Source organism: Rhododendron vialii, chromosome 13a (assembly GCF_030253575.1).
Source record: "Rhododendron vialii isolate Sample 1 chromosome 13a, ASM3025357v1".
In the NCBI taxonomy this organism is placed as follows: Eukaryota; Viridiplantae; Streptophyta; class Magnoliopsida; order Ericales; family Ericaceae; genus Rhododendron; species Rhododendron vialii.
Window position 1 is genome coordinate 5219981 of NC_080569.1, and position 20923 is coordinate 5240903.

The 20923-nt window shown below is 38.7% G+C and overlaps 3 protein-coding genes and 1 long non-coding RNA gene across 6 annotated transcripts; 1 reads left to right on the forward strand and 3 right to left on the reverse strand.

The window, feature by feature from the left end:
• Positions 1-36: 36 nt before the first annotated feature.
• LOC131314895 (uncharacterized) lies at positions 37-4775 on the reverse strand. Of its 3 annotated transcripts, none has more exons than XR_009196532.1 (7): positions 4451-4768; positions 3180-3244; positions 2759-3051; positions 1737-1808; positions 1562-1624; positions 790-923; positions 37-560 (listed from the first exon to the last, which is right to left on the reverse strand). XR_009196532.1 is itself a non-coding variant. In XM_058343816.1 (6 exons), the coding sequence occupies exons 1-6, from the start codon at positions 4555-4557 to the stop codon at positions 879-881; spliced, it is 645 nt and encodes a 214-aa protein (XP_058199799.1). In that variant the 5' UTR covers positions 4558-4775; the 3' UTR covers positions 665-878. The 3 variants fall into 3 exon arrangements, 1 of the variants encoding a protein (XP_058199799.1); XR_009196531.1 differs by having other exon boundaries at positions 37-563; positions 4451-4671; XM_058343816.1 differs by lacking the exon at positions 37-560 and having other exon boundaries at positions 665-923; positions 4451-4775.
• A 973-nt stretch (positions 4776-5748) lies between these two features.
• Positions 5749-10644, reverse strand: LOC131314892 (O-fucosyltransferase 1-like). The gene is made up of 9 exons (XM_058343813.1): positions 10364-10644; positions 10115-10280; positions 9390-9471; positions 9207-9277; positions 8820-8908; positions 8374-8497; positions 7990-8273; positions 7166-7295; positions 5749-6634 (listed from the first exon to the last, which is right to left on the reverse strand). The coding sequence occupies exons 1-9, from the start codon at positions 10369-10371 to the stop codon at positions 6047-6049; spliced, it is 1542 nt and encodes a 513-aa protein (XP_058199796.1). The 5' UTR covers positions 10372-10644; the 3' UTR covers positions 5749-6046.
• A 404-nt stretch (positions 10645-11048) lies between these two features.
• Positions 11049-17401, reverse strand: LOC131314891 (methionine--tRNA ligase, cytoplasmic-like). The gene is made up of 14 exons (XM_058343812.1): positions 17082-17401; positions 16099-16243; positions 15512-15665; positions 15223-15378; positions 14838-15068; positions 14622-14765; positions 13964-14054; positions 13693-13799; positions 13491-13605; positions 12378-12496; positions 12219-12284; positions 11934-12062; positions 11659-11802; positions 11049-11538 (listed from the first exon to the last, which is right to left on the reverse strand). Exons 1-14 carry the CDS (start codon positions 17209-17211, stop codon positions 11470-11472), a joined length of 1800 nt encoding a protein of 599 aa, XP_058199795.1. The 5' UTR covers positions 17212-17401; the 3' UTR covers positions 11049-11469.
• LOC131314897 (uncharacterized) lies at positions 12914-13345 on the forward strand. Its single transcript, XR_009196533.1, has 2 exons — positions 12914-12994; positions 13240-13345. It is a non-coding gene; the product is annotated as an uncharacterized LOC131314897 (long non-coding RNA).
• Positions 17402-20923: the final 3522 nt, after the last annotated feature.

Consider the following 20923-nt stretch of genomic DNA (forward strand, 5'->3'; position numbering starts at 1 on the left):
GACAGGAATAATCAAAATCAGTGAGAAAAATTGAAATTTGAAGCAGGCAACCAATTTTACTCCATTTAGAGGAGAGCAACCAATTTGAAAAGAAAATGAAGTACCCTTCAAAATTGAGACTAAGCTTCATACAAAACAACAAATATAATTCCCTTGATTATCATTTGCAACACAGTCCCTCTCTTTCCGTTTGCTTTTCAGCGGCTAAATCAAATCCTCAGAAGTTGCAAACAGGGCTTCCATAAAGAAGGCTTGTATAGAGTAGTGCTGGTTCTTGACATTGAAGACTCCAAACAACTCCGTCACCTGCTATGATTTCTTCTGCATGCCTGGGGGAGAGCAACCAAAGGTGATGGTGAAGAGGCTAATTGGCAGTACCACTCTGAAGATTTTGTATAAGAGCATGGACCACTTTGTGTGGAGAGGGGAGAGACCATCTGTTTCTAGAGTACGAACATGCCACAATAATAAAGGTCTAAATTTTTGCCTTGCTCCTTCGGTTCAAGCAGCACAACTCTTCATTCATATTGGTTTTGCATGTACACGGCAACTGAATAACACTGCTGGACAGGAAGATTAGAGTAGCAAGTTACCAACACTCTCTTTCTCTCTCTCTCTGTTTAAGTACAACATTATTTACCCAAGGAGAGAAAACAACCTGGTATAACAAAGCATAACTCAAATTCATCAAATTAAAGTTTTGCAATTTGCCCCCAAACTACTCACTAAAGCCACCTTCGCCAATACAACAGAATAATTAACCAAGAAAAGTTCTACGCAGAGGCATACCGGGTTGAAAAACACCTACTGACTTCAGCGAAATTGAACTAAAACATTGAGACCCACATATGCAAAGGAACTTGGTCCACCCCGAAATGTCAGACTTTAGATTCCAATGCCAAAAGTATCTTCTTCCTTGGACCCTGAAAGAATCAAAATTGGGAAGGCGATGTAAAACTGGTGAGAGACATGTAAAGGAGAACGCATTTTGAAATTTTAAAAAGGAGCATTACTTGCCTCTTACACAACATAAATGATAATTCATACCCAAAAATCCATAAAAAAAGAATAGCTTAAGAGTTACACGGGTTCAACAAAAACCATACTCATTTAATCCGACTCAGTCAATCAATCACAAAGGGTTGATTGGTAATGTCAGATTAACCATGAGAAGAGCACAAAGCAGGCCTCTTTAGTCTGTCGCCAATCCAACTAGGTTTTAGATGTTATAGACTTATTGTAACAAAGTCAAAGATGCCCTAATTAAAATGAACTGGACGCATGGGCAGTACTAACGGCTAACAATAAAACTTTCAGCAGTCGATATCTTGCACTCCAGCGTCATAGTTACTGAAAATGCTATTGTTTGAGCCCACAAATTACAAATGGTTGACAATTTGTCTTCTTGCTGCTTGTGTCCAGTTACATTACCTATTAACTACCATCTTGCTAAACAGGAACATTCAAATTATAGAAATGACAAGAAAAATCAAAGCAGCAATTCTATATCAAGAAGGGAAGTTCCTGAAGAGATTAACCAAGAAAAGCAATAAAAGTTTACCATTGGTATCCCTAAAGCCTTCAGATCCTCATCGGCCATGTGCACAAGCGCCGTCATATCAACCTGCACAAACAGTATGAAGTGTCAAAGAGGAAAAGTAACTTCTGAAGGTAATGGTTGCAAGCAAAGAAACTACATAAAGTTACAGTAAGAACAGAATGTGATGAGCACGTACTTCCTCCGCTTGAAATGTAATTGAGTACTTTTCGAGACCAAGGGACTGCAGGAAACTATCAACTGATTCAGCCTGCACCAGAGATGTATCACTTAGACTGATGAAAATTTAACACATTATACAGAATACCAGTCCCATAATCGAATTCTAGATTTTACATTTTAACGCTGCTCCCAGATTAAGAAAATGACCTGAGTCCCAACCTTGGTCCATCTCAAAACTAAAGTCTTCAATACCAAAAGACCAAAAAAAATTCCCTCAGCAAGAAGGGGAGGGGGGGAACTCAGTTTCATACCTAGAATAATCAAACTTTTCAGGGTGGGCAGTGAAGATAGGCGTATCTCACTGCTATGAAAATGCAAAATAGCTAATCAATCATGACATGAAGTTTCAATGAGCAGAAATGAAGTAACTGCAAAAGGAATTACAACCAGCATATGAACACTGAATATTTTTTATGCCCAAGAATTTCAACTAACGTTGGGTGCGTTTAGATTCCCTAATTGTGGAAATATGTGCGTGAACATAGACGTATCTCACTGCTGTGAAAATACAAAATAGCTAATCAATCATGACGTGAAGTTTCAATGAGCAGAAATGAAGTGACTGCAAAAGGATTTACAACCAACATATGAGCACTGGATATATTTTATGCCCAAGAATTTCAACTAACGTTGGGTGAGTTTAGATTCCCTAATTGTGGATATATGTGTGTGTATTGCCGTAGCGATTACATTAGAGACATAATTTACATATCTACTTAATGAGCAGAAGATCAGTTCCTTCAATCTCTATTAACAGCACCTCGATTGGTTCTCAGAAAGTTTCTACAGGAAGGTGATGACCAAGCCACACTCACCACCTGAGCATGAGAAAATCTCAAAAAAATAAAATAACTGATAGTGATTCTTCGACATGCTCATACGAGTAGTAATACAGGTCCATCATCCACCAATGAACTTTATTCTCTTACTGTTTTAAAGGCAAGGGAAGAAGCATAACAAGAAATGGAGAGTCAGTACCGTTTGCTGAGTCTTTTTCCTAGGGATTGAGCTGGCAACTTTTTTGGTCTCTGATTCAGGGGCTTCAACAATGATGCTTTTCCTACTTCCCTCAAGTAGAGGTTTTGGCTTTGGATTTGCCTTTGTCTTTGGCTTTGGGGGGTCAGACTTCACTGGCAGCGAGTACGTTGAACCAGATAGCTTTTCGCGAAGATCTCTAACAGCTGAAACAGATCCACTTCCACTGTGAATTGCTTGCAGGATGCCCTTCTTCTGGAGCTTAAACCGAAGATCCTTAGTATCAATTCTGCGATCTTTAAGCACCATTAATGTAACATCAAAACCGTTAAGAGTCATGTAGAAGCAACAATTTCTCTATCAAAGTATCCAAAGCAGTAGTAACTATTGAGTAGCTGAACTCAAATATCTAAACCAAACATACTTGAAACTTGAGGATCATTGTCCTTATAAAGATCATGCTCCCACCTGTCATCATCTTGCCTCTGTCTACAAAACATACGTAGAATCAAATAAAAAGTCCCACCCAATAAAAACAAGTAAAAAGCTCTTTATGCCTTAAGTGTATTGCACTCCACAATGTTACATAAGCAGAAGTACTGCTAAAAACTTTCTTAGCGCCAAATGTAACGAGCTAACCAATTGGAAACGACTACAGCCTTTCCATCAAGTCTCAAATGAGAAACACAGCGTGCCTTCACACTTCACCGAATGGTTATTCAGGCAAGTCATTTAAATTCTTTGACGTATGAGCAAACCACACTAAGCTTTCTATCTCAATCAATTGGATCCATTACATATCACAAGACTTTACAAATCAATGCTAATGAAACTCCAGAGGTGTAGGCTAAGTAATACATATAGAAAATTAATGCAGAGAAGAAGACATGCACACACAAAAAAAGAAAACATATCTGTGACTGTGAGTTTCCACAGAAAGAACAACACTTGGAAATGGACAGCCCACGAGATAGGAATTAAAAAACAAGTCTATTTAATTGGTAGATATAACTACAAGCTTAAGTAAACAAGAGGAGAAAAGCTACAGGAGAGAGACACTTGGTGGATTTTCAGAGCCTGTCAGTTGTAGTCCATGCTTATCATTACTCCCTGCGCTCTCTATTCGTGGTCAATCTTTCCATGTAAGTATCGTCCAAGCACTTAGGGTTAAAAGGCTGGTGTAACCAACCTGCATATACCATCTACTAACTCCCCACAACCTTTACTCGAACTCCCAGCGCGACCTATTTGATCTTCAATATCATATATCATTCTTCGAAAGTCATGTTGAATGTTTTTTCAAGAGGACCCAGAATTAGGATTGCGATGGTTTCAGGGGCTTGTTGGGCATACAGTATGAGAATAGATGATACTCAATTTACTTGAAAGGAATAAATCCAAGTCAATTATTTTTGTCAGCAAGTACTCATCTATCCACCAAACTACTTAAATCAAGTCCACAACTGCAGATTATGGCTTCCATTCAAAGCTGCCATGTTAATTTTCTGAAGATTTGTTATCTCAAAACAAAATTTAAAAGCTAAGTTCAAACAGTCTAACGCGAATGACAATTCCATGACACGGTCGAAATTAAGCTAATTCACAGTCATAAACCCAATGAAGAACTGAAAACTCAGCCATAAACAGTTCCAACAACAAATCAAGGAAGCTGCTAGAGAGAGAGAGAGAGAGAACCTCTTGCCGGTAAATTGCCTCCGGCGACCGGAATCGTCTATGGTGCTTCCATTAAGACGGTCCTTGACAGACCTACCGGATTCAGTGTCCACACGATCAGCATACATCGTGCGCTAAGTTCGTCGATTACGGAATTGAACGGTCGGAACACTCTTTTAAAGTTGAAAACCTAACCCTAACAGCACTCTCTTTTACGAACAAACGGTTCGATTGAGAGAGAGAGAGAGAGAGAGAGAGAGAGAGGATTAAAAAAAAAAAAAATTTAGAGAGAGAGAGAGAGAGGCAAAAGTTGGAGATTTTCTGATGATTTCTGGAGAGAGTGCCAAGGGGATCTTTTTTATCGGGTTTAAAGGGCAGATATTTTGGGTAGTTTAACATAGGGCGCCGCTATTCGCAGCTCTTTATTTTCTCCCATAGCCCACTACATTTCGGTAAATGGTTGTTGAAAATCATAAATAACATTTCGGTAAATTGCTGTTGAAAACAAGATTATATTTCGGTAACTACATGTCGAAAATATGTTCAACTTTCGGTAAACAACTGCCGAACATATATTTTCGGTAAATATCTGTTGAAAAAAATATTATATTTCGATAATTGGATACTGAAAATATATCTTAATTTCGGTAACTAACTGTTGAGTATAATTGAAAATTTTTAACGGGGTATGAGAGAAAATAGAGGGCTGCGAATAGCGGCACCCTTAACATATTGCAGTTTCGACCCGTTTTCTTCCATGATAGGAGTATCATCTTTATTGCGTTTCTTTTTTCAGGACAAGCAAGAAAAGGAAAGGAAAGGAAAGGAAAGGACGTGGTAATAATAATTTCCCTATCTAGTTTTTCTTATTTTCTCCTGAATTCATGATTATTTTGAAGAAGAAAATTCCAATTTCTCAACAGGTAAGGTAATCCAGTATTTGCGTTCGTTGAGCATGTACAATTTGGAGATAGATTTTGATAGCAGTTAGCCGGTTAAGGAGGAGAAGTATTTTCTTTACAAGGAAAATGAAAAAGGTCCAGTTCTATTTTTTGGAAAAGGTCCTGTTTTATTTTTAAGTATTTTCTTTACAAGGAGTATTTTTTTTCCTTTATTATTTTCCCTTTGCTGAACTCAGTTGCATCTTTGGGAAGTTCGCGTGCTCGTTGTCATTGCTGCAACCGTCGTCTTTGCCATAACGCTACCACACATTCATTTGGAATCCGCAACTAATACTTGTGGTTCAGAAAAGGAAGAGCTTAACATTCAGTTACCTGGGAATTAAAATAGATAACACAAGGACACTGCAGAAAACTTGGTTGAGATAATAGAGTCTGCTTTCTTTTCCCACGTAATAACTGAGTCATAAATTCCATTCCCACTCCAGTTTTTGGGGTTTTTTTTTATGTTCATGAATGAAAATTTCTTATATACACATCCGATTCCCGAAAATGTACAACTCAAAGCACGACAAAGAACTGCAAGAAACAACATCCAGTCACATATACCTCTCCATTTCGATGCTGCCTGCGCCAGTTCTGCAAAGGAATTACCGGTCAAACTAGTTTTTAAAGTGGTTTTAGTCGGCTCTCCAAATCAGGATCAGTCACATTTTGATCAGCTAACGAATTCTGACGTCACATTTTGCTCCCCGTACAACTGTCTATTGAGTATTTCCACGACATTCTCCGGTGGGCATTGATCTGCAGGATCTTTAGGGGAGATCTGACAGAAACACTCAGGCCAAGAATTTGTATAGAACGACTCAGCCGGGACCCTCTTGTGAGGCCCGCCAAACTCTGAGTTGAACATAACACGCCTGATAGCTTCCTCAAAACCGGAAGTCTTACCGTTTTCCATGTCAATGAAGATTGGAGCTAGTGCTTTTCTGTTTGGTTGGATTGTGGTACGGAACCCGTAGTACAGACGGTGGCCCATAAGGTTGTTGGCAAAGTTGCTTGGGCCGTCATAAGTTGGCACAAAAATATCCGAGAGGAGACAGACCATATAATCAACAGCAGAACCCACCAATCCTTGCTTGTTCCCCGTCAGTTCTTGCGTGGGGAGAACTGTATTGTGGTTTTCAAGCTGAGGGAATAGTGCTCTGAATGGCTTCATGAAACGATCTCCGCCAAATAGTTCCCCTGCTGCGAGGTATATTCTTGTGGAATTACCAAATCCCATGGCACGTAAGATTAGACCAACCTGTTAGAGGCAGTATTGTGAAGTTTCAATGACAAACTAAAATCATGTGTAGAACTCTAAACTAGCCAACCAAAACTTGTGAAACTCCCAACAAAAGCAAAGAGTAATATGGAAGTTTGCCGGTACGATGATAGAAAATAGCCATCCAAACTCAACATGCTTTCACAAATTTGCTTCATCTAAGAATCTGAACTTCAATAATCTTGCTTTGTTGTCAGTTTTCAACATTGGAGTCAAAGGGAAATTTGTCGCTCTGATGATCGATTATATGCCGGACAATTTGGCTTGGCAGTGATCCTTAGATTGAATTCATAGAACTTCTAGTCTACAAATTAATATCAGATCATACAAAAGATAATTTCATTGGAAAATAAAACTTAAACTACAAAATATTTGCACCTGCATCGTCTAATTTTCTGCAGCTCCTGTGCACAGAATGATATCTAGCTTATTAGTTTCATCATGTATGGGTTGCATACAGAAAAAATGAAAAATGGACCAACACAACAGGGAACAACATGGGAACCATACCTCTTCCGGAGTTAATGGGCATTTCCCGATGGCTCTTCTTTCACTATAAACAAGCTCCTTCTCTGCAAAATTTTCTCTCCGATACTTCTTCAATTTGCCTTGCTCTTCGGGGGTAAATATATCAATGCACCTGTGAAATTTAGTAGGAACCCGAATTTGTTCAGAAAGTATAAAATTCTTGAACAGGAATCATCAAGAGGAACACACAAATAATCAAATACTCTAGTCCCATTCAGGCACAAAAGTGACTGATGAACTAGTATATGCCAAAAATACGAAAAGATGTAATGCATATTATGGTTTGGAAACTAGAGATTACATGTTGTTACATACACAAGCCGTCCATTAGACTACAAATTCTATGAACATTTGTCAGAAGACAGCTTCGGACAAAAGAACCCATTGATTCACCGAAGAATTGAAGTTTAAGGAAATGAAAATGACCAGTCAATCCCATCCCAAAGAGCTGCAGTTTTTTAAGTCATTTTCCCCCTATGCAATTTGACAAATATAGCTGGTTCATGCCAAAGTCTTACATCGATCAATCATTGTGTTAACATAACTATGTGAGTTTTGCAGACTGAATGGAAGAACCTCATTCAATATCGAAAAATAATTAACTCTATGATATCATTTATTGTGCACGAAAATGTATGTTCGACGCAAAGGAAGAGTGAATATTTATATTTGTAGAGGTAAAGCAAGTAGAAAGTCCAAATATCCCGAATTTTCCTTTTCCATTGAAAAAGAAAAAGTATTAGTAAAGCTATCCAATACTATTATACACTTGTATGCAGGAGGATAGAGTCAAGGTGTGAACATACCCAGCAAATGCAAGCATATCCATCTCAAACCGAAGGTGTATTGCCATGAAGTGACCTTGGGCACGGAGCTGATTGATAATTGAGTTACTTAAGTGCATGATGTGGGGCTTAAACCTCAGGGCATGGTAATTAACTCTGCATCTCAACCGCTGATACTCGTGATTGTCTATTTCTTCAGCTAAACGGTGTGAAAATGGAGTCAAATAAATGGCACCATGTTCCTTCATCTTCTCTAATGCAACTGTTGTGTACCAACTAACGGGAGCATCTCTTGGTGGCCTAACCTGGACAATTGTTTCAGCACATTTAAAAATCATCCAGGAAAGCTGCATCTAAGTTGTTTTATCTTTCAATCACAACAAATATTAAACCACAATGTCTAACCTGATAGGCTTTCATTTTCCTGGTGTTCCCATTTTTTTGAATTTCGGGAAGTTTTTCCACAATATGTACATCATACCTCAGTGACTTGATAAAATGTTCAACGTCATAGATACCTTGGAAGCCACTGTATGCAACAATGGAATCTAGCATCATTAGATAACATAATTGTCTTTTTTCTTTTTATTCGTAATCATGTATCATACATTGAAGAAACTAATAATAGACAGATCAAATCATAATGTGAACCATTTCTGTCATTTTTGAACAGTGTGAAAGAGAGTGGAAGCAGACAATCAGAACAAGTACATGTTAAGGGAGAAATTTATAAGTGTAATACCATCTAAGGAGTCCTTGGTTATATCACAAAGAGATGTAGATTTTTATATCACCCAATAACGGAAAGTTGAAATTTAGAGAACATATAAAACAGCACACACAATTAGTACCTGTCATCGTGCCAGAAGGAGTTAGCATCTAACTCCGGCAAAACAAGGGTTGCATTCATGATTCGTGCGGCTAGAACAGCATTACATATCTGGAACAACCAAAATAAATTGCATCATTTCCTCCTTTCAGTAAATCATAAAAACTATTTCTACTACATGGAGATACAAATGCAAACATTTGGTTGCATTCGGTAAAATGCCAACATGGCTTCATCATAATTCACCTATCGCGTTATGCTTTTATGTCATAATCAAGGCTACTGCAAGGTCTCATGTGATTGCATACAACCAAATGTAAAGACTATTTTTCATCTCAATAGAGGACCCATGCGAAAGAAAGATTCAAGCTTTACACATATATTGTTCCAGAGAGACAGTGATTCATACCGCACTACGTTGCTGATTTAGACCACCATTACAACGAACACGTAAAAAACCATTGCTCCTAACTGGAGGTGCTGCCACAAATGAAAAATGCAAAATAGACTATGGGGAGCCAAAATTGATTAAGATTGAAAACCCAACAAGATCATGCCATGACAATAGCAAATTAAAATTGGCACCACGTACAAGGCCAGTTAGATCGTGGAGCAGACGATGGTCTCCACCCACCAGAAGCAGCAATGTCCCAAAATTCATCTACTCTGAAGTCCTGTAAGATAACTTTAGAAAGGGTTAGCTTCACTTTAACAACTTGTGACATAACGCAAAACACTGCAAAACTCTTGAACAAGGCTGATAATGCATTCCGATGGCCCACAGCTTGTCCAATTGATTAAGAGATACCCAATGGAGATATAAAGTGAGTTTGGTTACTATTTCTGCTTTAAAAAGTTCGACCGCATCAAGCTTGAGAATTGTTAGAACTTAGAAGCAATTCAGCTTCTTTTGCAGCAAAAGGACTGAATTTCCTCTGAAATGATTGAGAATAACTCATAATTTGCAATGTAATTACCATTATGGTGAATACTACCACCAATCCGGTCATAATTTTCCACATTTCAGTTCCAGTAACAACTGAGAGCCAATCTCTTCCTACTCCTTATCAAGGATGTACTGCCACCCCAACAATTTAAAAACATACGTTACTATGCTAGTATTTCTGCTAGTTATCACCAAACTATATAGGCTTGCCACTTCTAAGTTAGAACAAAAATTCAAGCTTGCGCGCCTTCCTAGTTCGAAAACCCAGGTCCTTATCTCCGACATTAAGGTGAACATTGCATTCAAGTGTAGGAATTGAACCGACAAAATCAAGAAAACTACTCTAATGGAACAAAATAGGATAAACCGACCTGCGGCCTATTGAGGGAGCTATTATTTCCTTTCAATGAGGCGAACAAGGACACGGTGCATATTAGTAGAAAGATCACTGCTACAGACAGACGTCCAAACAGCCCCTTAAACCCCACACTTAGTCGCTGCCGATTCCCATATCTCCTTCTCAATGCATCTCCAGCCCTGCCAATTTCAGAGAGAGAGAAACCAGTAGGTTCATAACTTATGTAGAGAGAGATTGAGAAGGGACGCGACGGAGTTGGTACCTCCTCATGGGGCAGAACGACAATAACGACCACAAGACTGTTTCTGTTAATAACGAGATTCGTATGAAACCCTCACTTTAAAATCTTGTCCGTTGAAGACGGAGGCTGTGTGTTTCTCTCTCGCCATCTCTCTCTCTCTCTCTCTCTCTCTCTCTCTCTCTCAATATGAGTTGGATCTGGATGTGATGGGTTTTGGCACGCAGGAGGCAGGACATACATACACAGTGAACATGCGTAGCATTTACTGCACTCCTACCCAAGTGCTATTCTTTTTGGAGTGATTTCCGCGCATCCTAAATTGCTAACTTTTGGGATGCAAAAATCAACTCTCTTTTTGGTTTTTCTTTTTTCTTGTTTTTCGACCGTTCGAGTATCCGGTACGTAACCCATTCCACTCACACCTCATCTAATCCCATTCTCTGTCTGCTCAGAGGGTACGAGATTGACAAGGAATTTTTTTTTTTTTTTTTCGGCCTAACTCTAAAAATCGAATCCTAATCAATCGGAAAGCAAATCGATTATCCACCAACCAATCGGAATAATTTTTTTTTTTTCCTTGAAATCGGACTAATCATTGGGCTTATTTTTTTTCCCCTCTTCTCTTCGGGAAAAAAGAACCCCAGTTTGGAGTCTGAGTCTGAAAAGCCCGCTTTTGACAAACATGGCTTATACCAAAGAAAGGAAATAACAATAAGAAAACAGCTTATTCTAATTTATCCCAAACAGTTTATACTGTACTCTTCATTGCATTTAACAAGAAGAATATTTTTAAAAAATAAAAAATAAAAAGAAACAAAACCCCTCTCTCTCCCCTCCTCATATTTTGGCCATTACATTGGACTAAAAGGGAAGTGAGTTCATTTTATACTTAACGATTTCATTACAGATGCTCAAACTAATTTTTTTCCATGTCAAAGTAAAACTACATAGTGCTTAGACTCAATGTCATTCTTGTTTTGTTTACCATTTTCCTTCCTTAATTATTACACATCCTAGTAGTATGCTGTAAGAATGTCAGCTAGCTTCGCACTACTTTCCTTCCTTAGCTTCTTTGTTTGTGATTAATCTGAATTCTGAAACAATCACCACTTCCATCGCATTAAACCTCATGACCTCCTCCTATCGGCTTGACTTCCAGCAAATTTCTCCCTGAAAAAGTTGACATCTTCGTCTTTCTGTTCACCCATCAAACCCAAAAGCCATAAAAGTTTAGCTTCGGCATTTGGAAAGAGAGAAGGAAGAGAAGAACAAAGAGTGGGAGGAAATGCTAATTCCAACGATAAAGTCGCGCATACCAATTCTTTGAATAGAGGGTAAGGGGTACCGATGGTGTGACCAACAGGTAACATCTCCCAAGGTTTCGTTGCCTTCTCATAATCTCCATTTTCATCACAGAGGGAAACTTGTGCTTCCGGAGGCAAATTAAGCTGCTTTAGCACCTAGTAGGCATCAGAAGAATCGTCATGGTGGTACAATTGGGAGCAGTCGTAAGACACTAAGACCATCCGATATACAGTACTCAAGTATATATTTCCACCGAATTCATGAGTAGTGCCGGACTAATGCATACCTCAAGCGAAAATGATGGCATGAAAGGTTCCAACAAACGTGTGAGTAGAGAAACTAGCCCGGCTGCAGTTCTAATCACTATAGAGCAGGAAGCTTTATCTTCCTTGTAAAGCTTCCAGAATTTACTGTCCTACAAAGCAAAGTTATAATTCGACCAAAAATGTAAGAACAGCTGCATCAATCTAGGCTGCATTTGATCTTAAGTTTACAAAGGGACAGATAATGAAAGGGATCCCTCTGCTAATCCAAGATCCAAACATGACCTTAACAAATCCTTACACCTTACTTGTAGATATGTGTTCCCCTCGCTAGAGATGCTCATCGCTATTTTCAGTCCTTGCTTTAGTTTAACCTGTAATACATCAGAAGCAATTTAGGAAAATATTTCCATTCAAACATGCTTTGCGGAAAATTTAAGCTATTGGATGTCAGCTAAAAGAGAAACCTTCTCCATAGCCTCTACATATTGCTGCACATATGTACTGACTTTCTCGGACAATGTCTTTGTAAGGATATGTGTTTCTGCTCCAGGGGTATCAGGAATGACAGATCCATAACCTAGTCCTGCAGAGAGGAACTGTCAAAGAAATATCGAACAACGTAACTTAAGTGGAGGACGACGATCATTGGGTGGGTAGCCTCTTACTATTGGATTTAAGCTTTTAGACGTGCAAAAATAGGAAAACTCTGTTACTACTATTTAAACATTTTGAAGTCCTCTGTAAGCCGCTTAAGCAGTTCCTAGTTGAGATCTCTAAAGTTTCACAAAAATGCTACTTGCACAACCGTTGTGTTGGTTATGTGCGTAATTCTGACCGTCCAGATGTATTTGGATGGTCTAGATTTTAAACACACTCTTCCAAGAAAAAGTCTAACTTTTATGGAAAATAGTTTGAGTGAATCCTGATCATTTATTACAGCAATGGACGGTTAGAGATTGGTTGTGTATTGTATTTTACACAACCGTTGTGTGTGTAGCACTTTTGAAAATTTCATGCACTGACTGTCCTTATCGTCATTGTTGCCATCTTTAGTGTCGTGATTTCTATTCAAGGGGTTAAGGTGTCATTCTGCTTTCTCCAAAAACCTTCTTTTTCAAAAAACAGGTAATTTCAAACTCAAATATAATGAAAATGAAAAATGATTTTTCAATTTTTTTTGCACCGTTTAAAAGATCTCAATGAGATCTATCAAACAAGATCCATATTGGTAGAAAAATTATTTGCGTAAATACATAATTTTTTACCTTGAAATTACCTTTCTTTTTCAAAAAGTCACTTTTTGAAAAAAGTGGAACGACCCCTAAGTGTCTCAAATTATTAAAAGACGAAAGTATATCATGACTGACGGCCTTCCATACTCAAGAGATGTTCAAATAAGGCCATTTTTGTTGAAGCCAAACGAAAAAAATAATTTCATACTTGCAATTTGCAACATACATAAAGTTCGTTCTGTAACCCAGGAAAATTCCAGCACATAAACATGATTCCATTGTCAAAATCAAACTTGCAAAACTACATCTTGCCACGGGTAATTTAAATAGAGGCAAGGGACTGACCTGGAGGTTTAGCAATGAAACTCAGGACTCGATTTATAAAATTGCCCAAATTATTCAGCAGCTCGGTATTTAATTTCGCTTGCAAGTCCACCCAAGTAAACAACGTGTCTGATACCTAATTTAGATAAACTCACTAGAATTAGCAAGTAGAAAACAGCTGCGAGCCTGTAATTGGCCATCTGAGTAATAGTTAAATTTTCACCTCAGGCCTGTTGGTTAGCAAGTAATATCTCCACACTTCGGCTGGAATATTTGTATCCTTTGCGTCATTGCCAAAAACTCCTATCCCTTTACTCTTGGAGAATTTTCCTGCATTGACAAGCAAATATCAACTTTATTTTTCCTTTCCATTTGAGTCAACAAGTTTCCGGATTCAAAAGAGAGTAATGAATGCAAATAAAATCCTGGAGAAAACCTTCCTTGAGACCCGGATGAATGGTAATATTAATGCAATTCAAATAGCTACTATGTACCTGTTTCATAATTCAAATACTCCGTCGCGCTAATGCTCTTCATCAATGTCCAATTTTCTCCAGTGCCCAGAAGTGTAGAAGGAAACATGACCTGGAGTAGGTACATTAAGAAAGAAACTTAATTCCTGTTCTGAGCACAACTAGAGCAATATAAATAAAAATTACAAAATGATCAATCCACCCACTTATGCTGTGGCGCTTTTTTAGATTAAGCAAATCGGCAAGTAGAACGAAGAGCGGGGATTGGATTTTGGCATTCTTATTCCTTAGTTGACACAACCACGACTACTTCACGTTTACTCCGGGCACTTGATTAATGGTGTAGAGACATCATTCCATGCAACCATTTGCTTTTGAAGATGTGCAATCATATGAATTCAGAATTAAGGGTCCAAGACCACTTTCCTGAACCTTACTGACACCTATTCAAATTTTAGGCCATTAGATTTTCGTTTTTTTTTAGGCCTCAAGTGAACTCCTAAGGGTTCATCTTAAGTCGTTTTTCACTGGTCACTCCTCTTAAATCCCTTTTCTGTAACAAATAAGTAACCGACAATAAGACATGCTGACCCTGTGTACACATCATCATTGAAACCAGTACATAGTATAGGTTTAATCCTTCTAGGCATTAACAAAATACAGGGGAGAGAAATATTACAGTGTGGAATGGAACATTATCCTTGCCCATGAACTGATATAGCTCCACATTTTCAGGGTTCTTCCACCATTTCTCCCACTCAGGGGTATGGCATGAAGTAATAGATACATATCCAATCGGCGCATCATACCAAACATAGAAAACCTACAAAGAACATGTGAAACAGTATATGATGCCACAAACCTAAATACTTACAAGAGAAAAATCTTAGCCTACCTTATCCTTAAACTTTTCATGTGGAACAGGAACACCCCATTTAAGATCTCTCGTTATACAGCGGGCTTTCAGTCCTTCTCTAAGCCATGCATATGTTGCTTGAATGGCATTCTGACTCCAAGATCCTACAACTGACATTTCGTTGATATACTCTTCCAACTTATCCTTGAGCAATGGGAGCTCTAGAAACAAGTGTTTTGTATCACGTATCCGTGGAGTTGCTTGACATAGCTGCAGAACAAGTTTAAAGTAGAACGAATATAAGGAGGAAACTGAATGCCTTTAAGTTTCCTGCTGCACAAGGGAAAATAGCTATGAACTTTGTTGAATCAAATTTCTGAAGAAATCACGAGGGGATAAGGATATGACATAACAATTTATGTACCTTGCATCTAGGATCTCTCAGTTCAGTTGGATTCAACAACTTCCCACATTTTTCACATTGGTCCCCACGTGCAGAGTTATAGTTACAGTCTACTGTAGGGCAGGTTCCCTCCAGAAGCCGATCAGCTAAGAAACGCTCACAAGCATCACAATATAGCTGAATAGGTTCAATGCACAGTAAGAATCCAAAAGCAAATTGCTCCCCCAACTACTTTAAGAGGAGCTAGCCATAAAAGGGAAATTTTACCATCACATAACGCGTATAACGCCTACATAAAATGAATATACACCTGTTGCATCGTGTTTTCAGATAGCCACTTATTTTCTAGCAACTTCATGAAAATCGCTTGGCAAACTTCAGTTTGCTGGGGAGTCGATGTTCGTCCAAATTCATCAAAACTGATGTTGAACCAATCATAGACCTCTTTATGTATTGCATGGTATCTACAAAACCAGATGAGGAATTCAAATACAGTACAAATCCTGCTTTATCTACAAATCATTGGAGTTATTGAAGAATGATTAATTTAGTTATATCACGAAAGGGTCGAGATTCGCTATGCAAGAAAAAACAATCACTAGAAGAACAAAGGTAAAGTATATAGTGGTATACGACGTAAAAGTCCAAAGTTTTGAGTATTGTTCACCCTCCACTTAAGAGGGTGAACATCACCCTCCTTCCTATTGGTTGAAATGGTGTGGATCCCATCACAAAGTGATGTCATACTTACCAAAAGTGTATTGCAGGGGTGGAACCGACACCATTTCAACCAATAAGAGGGAGGGTAATGTTCACCCTCCTTAAAATTGCACTCCCAAGTTAGACCAAGGTTCTCGAAAACCTCCTAGAAGACATTATATGGTAGATGGAACTTACTTGTCACAAATCTGCTGAGGAGTGCATTTCTCCTCCATGGCTTTTGTCTCTGTTGCTGTACCGTACTCATCAGTCCCACATATGTACAAGACATTGTAGCCATGGAGGCGACAATACCGGGCAAATACGTCCGCACTTAAAACAGCTGAAAAAATAACATGTCAAATCAATACCAACCTATATAATTAAGAACTAAAGATTGTAAATAGACAAGAAGGAACACACCAACTGAGCAATTCTCCAAAACACAGGAACGAGAGAATCACACTTAAAAATAAATTTTGATCTTAGAATATCAAGCAATAAGAACCAAATATGGACCGGTGGTGTCAAAATATGGAGCCGGAACAAAGAAGAAAAACAAGAAGGCGAAACAGGAAAATTTTTGGAAGTGGAAAAACAATATAAGTAAAGAAACAACGAGAATTGCCATTTTGACTTTTGACAAAGTAACTAATATTATGGAAAAACCAACAGTTCACATAAGGAAGGAAGAAAGAAAGAAACTTGCACCAGAAAAGAAAGAAAGAAAGAAGGTCAGATTAACAAGCAAAAAGTTGGTTCCTGATAAATTAACTAACACCATTTGCATACTTAGAAAATGGAGAATCATAAACAGTTCCATCCCAAGTAAATAAATAAAATAATTGCAAGAAAAAGGAAAACTGCGCATACTGGAATTGAATGGATAATAAAGTTTTTGGTGAATTCCAAGACTTTGACATCAGCTTCACAGCCCCTTTGGATTGTGGGAAAGATTTTGACATCATCAAGAAATAAATTTTTGTACTTGTCAACTCCAACCTTCTTCTTTTCTTTTCTTTTCTCACCAAAACCACTCAATCCGAAGGCTGCCAGAGTTATTTTCCCTTTTCTTTCTTGGCAACCAAGCAGGGTCTTGTTCAGGTTCAGGGGAAGCAAAAATTCTGATTGATGTAAATAAGAGAGAGAGAGAGAGAGAGAGAGAGAGAGAGAGAGTATACAGCCGATGATGTTTCCGAGATGAGGGACGTTGTTGACGTAAGGCAGAGCGCTGGTGATGAGTATGTTTCTCTTTCCCGGAATTGGTAGCTTTGGAACTCTCTGATCTTCTCCTGAGGCTCGATCGCCCATGTTAATGGTTTTCTTTTCTCCTATTCTCCTACACAGAGAGAGAGAGAGAGAGAGAGAGAGAGAGAGAGAGAGATGCGTCCGCCGGCGGGTGAAAAGAAGAGAAGTTGGAACAGAGACGGAGTGGTTCAGTTGAAGAGTAGGCGGCGGGTCCACTGGTACGTTATGAAGCCATGCGCCTCTTTTGAATAATGTCCCAAATGAGAATAAGTAAAATCACGGAGGAGAGCAGCTCAATCTCTCTCCTCCGTGAATAGTTTTATTCACAGGAGGAGCTCAATTTCGATCGTTCAAAAATTTAAATTTTTTGAACGAACCAGATTAAAAACAAACTATTAATGGTAATAGATTAATTGTTAATAAATTATTTTTATCCAGATCATCCAAAATACTTTTGAACGGTTGAGATTGAGCTCCGTAATAACTTATTCACGGAGCTTCAAGAATAAGTTATTCTCATCACAAATACCAAAATTCTAGTACATGTTACCCTCTTTCAAACTTTTCAACAAGGTCTTTTTGGTCTTTTCCATCGTCTCACATAATTTTTTTACAACTTTGGTATATATTCTTATACTTTTTTTTAATTGTTGTCATCATCGAAACAAATGATGTGGTGTAAAAATTTGACCCAAATAAAAAATAAGAGAAAACGACTTAGAAAGTCTGCACCGAAGAAGTGTAAAAAATTTAGGCCGGAGGGGCCTTGAAAAAGTCTATTACACGTAGGGACATGTTCCTAAGTAGCTATTTTTTGATCATCACTACATGATCCCAATATCGATATTGCATTCCTGCTTCATTTTTTTTGGTGCTTTTAAGATGCAATTTTTTTTGGTACGTTTAGTGGGAGAATGGAAACTTCTATGCCTAATGGGAATCTTAGGCAAGAAGAACCTTATGCGTTATAAACAAGTGGAAAGGCATAGGCACTAATGTGGGGGAAAAGAAGGATGCTTTGTCACCAAATCACCCAGAGGAGAAGCTTTGCAGCTCACTAGTGGACCCTGGAATTTTTCAGCTCATTGTTATGTGCCAAATTGAGCTTTACTTTCTGCAACAGATGGCAAAGATGAGAATTTTTTAGGCAAGTGGCTAAAGAAGCCAAAACTCTCAAAAGCAACCAGAGAGCGGGTAGCCTTTGATATGGAGATCGATTTTTACGGTGTGTAATTCTGTGCGCAGGCTCTGTACCTCCTTTCCCCTCCCCTTTCTCCTCTAACCCACCTCACTCAACCACCGCTACATTCCCCCACCAATCTCCGCCACCACGACCCCCTCTGTCCTCCCCCTTCCTCCACCCCTTCACCACCCTCCTCCACCACCACCCTGCACCATGCAGACCAACTGTAATTAACAGAGAAACTCCGACAATTTTGGCAAGAATTTACACTAGTGTGGTCTCCTACAACCAAACATAAGTTGTGCAAAGAACATGCCTAAACCAACAAAAAAGGGAGGAGAACCAAGTCAAAATCAACCTTTGCATTTTTCTTCAGAGGTGAAATCTAGTCAAAACAGAAGCAAATCTCACCAGCAAAAGAGATGCACAAGGTCAGCCAGTCTTTTACTAATCGACAAATTGATAAAAACTAACAGGATAAACTACACATCGGTAGGGGTTATTATTGCCCCATTTCAGGTCTAACTGAAAGTCACTGCAATTCAAAAACTTTCTGCAAATTGAAGCACCCAAAAGTAGTTATGAATGCATCAATACAATAAGTTGATGAGACATAGTACAGACATAATGCTAGTGCCTCGAGATGATACTTTCATAGGTGTCTCATTACCCTGAACTGTGATAAAACTACAACAGAATTGCTTCTTGAAGCAGAATACTTGGTGTCACATACACTTGTGGAACTGCAAAGCGAACGGTGAATTCAACAAGAGAAGTCCTTTCCTATCAGGTTAAACTAAAATTCCAACTTCTTAACAAATCATAAGCAAATTAATTCTCTATTAGGGAGCACTCGCATACAACTATGGCTTGAAGCTCCATGTCACCCTTCCCAAGAGGCATTTTACATCATCGACAACCTAATCTGATCGATTGCCAAAAACACCACGTAGTCGCAGGCCAAAAGCCAATATGAATAGATATACACTAATCGACAGAAATGTTTCAGTATTTCAATCTGAGGCACCAAAGCTAGTACACTACACTTACAACAGAATAAGCATAGATGAAATTTGTAAAGCACAAAGCTTAAGGCAGATAAAAAGCACTCCTCCTCATTTCCTCACAGTCAAAGTTGCGCAGAGAAAAGCACTCCTACTCATTTCCTCAGAGTCAAAGTTGCATTCATCAGATTTTGTCCAACCTTGGTAGCCATCCGTAATACTTCACATCTAACCCATGCACTTAATCACATACATCACCAAGGAATTGATCTATGTGGACGATCAGAAACTTAGATCCGGTTTCTTAACAGTAAAACTTGCAAAACCAAACCCCTCATCCCCAAGCTCCTCTTTTGACAACTCCAATTGGCTCCAATGAAACTTCCCTGACATAGAGCTCAACTGCTCTCTTTATGTTCTGAGCTAGAGTATAATTTTAAACGGTAACCTCCTCAGTTCCTCCCAATAAAAATCACATTCAGCAGATTTCATCTTACCTTGGTACGCATCCAACACTTCAGGAGTCTCGTCCTTGTACTCAATCACATACCTCCGCAGGAAATCGTTCTCACTAGAGCTCAAAACTGGGTACAACTTCACATTGTGATGAATCCTGTTTCTTGACAACAAAATTTGCACAACCAAACACCTTGGGATGATCCTCTTCTCCAAACTATAACAAAGTACTTCAGCCCTCCCTGACAACTGTGATGGGCTCCAATTAAACTTATTGACGTAGAACTCCACCGTGCTTCTTATCAACCTGTCTGACCTGGATATCAAAGAGGGGTTTACCTTGAACATTTTAAGGAAATCCTCATCGGAAAACCCCAAGGTTTTGTATAACACAAGTTTCCCCTCCCAAGTCGTTCCATTGCAGAATAACAATGCACTTACAGCAGATTTAAATGCCGATGACAAAGGGTCGAAACCCATCTCCATTACAGTGGACACAACCTCACTAAACCTGCATGGTTTTGTACATGTTATTACACGGCCAACTATCGTGTTAGCCAACATATTTGAAATCTGGGATGGGGGGATGCCAAGATTCTGCAATGTTGACAGATTAGGCACCAAATATTTCAAGGTGCTCGAAAGAATAAATGGGTACTTTTTTATTACAACAACAGCATTACGTTGACAACCCAAGGAAGTTACCAGAAAATCAACTAACGGGACAAGGTTGTTCTTTAAGCTTCGTGTAAATAATTGAGGGCTGGTGGTGACCACACCCAGGAATTCAGTTTCGGATAAGCCAACCGAACGAAGGAAATCAATCTTGGGCTTGAGGTTTTCCTGAGCCTTGCAGAAGAGAATCTTGGGGTATTTGGAAACTATGGTTTCGACTTGGGTTCGGGAAAAACCACAGCTTCTTAGAAGGTTTAGGACTGCATTGGGCTTCTCTGAGGACTTGCATAGAACAAGAAACTGGTTGGATAACCCACAAGAAGTTATTATATCTTCAACTGTGAAAGAAACCATATCGTTACAAATACTGCTGCTGCTACCACAACTTAAATTAGATACGCATTGCAGCCTCCGAAGCGATGAGGAAATAATTCTATTTGACGAAACTAATGAATCT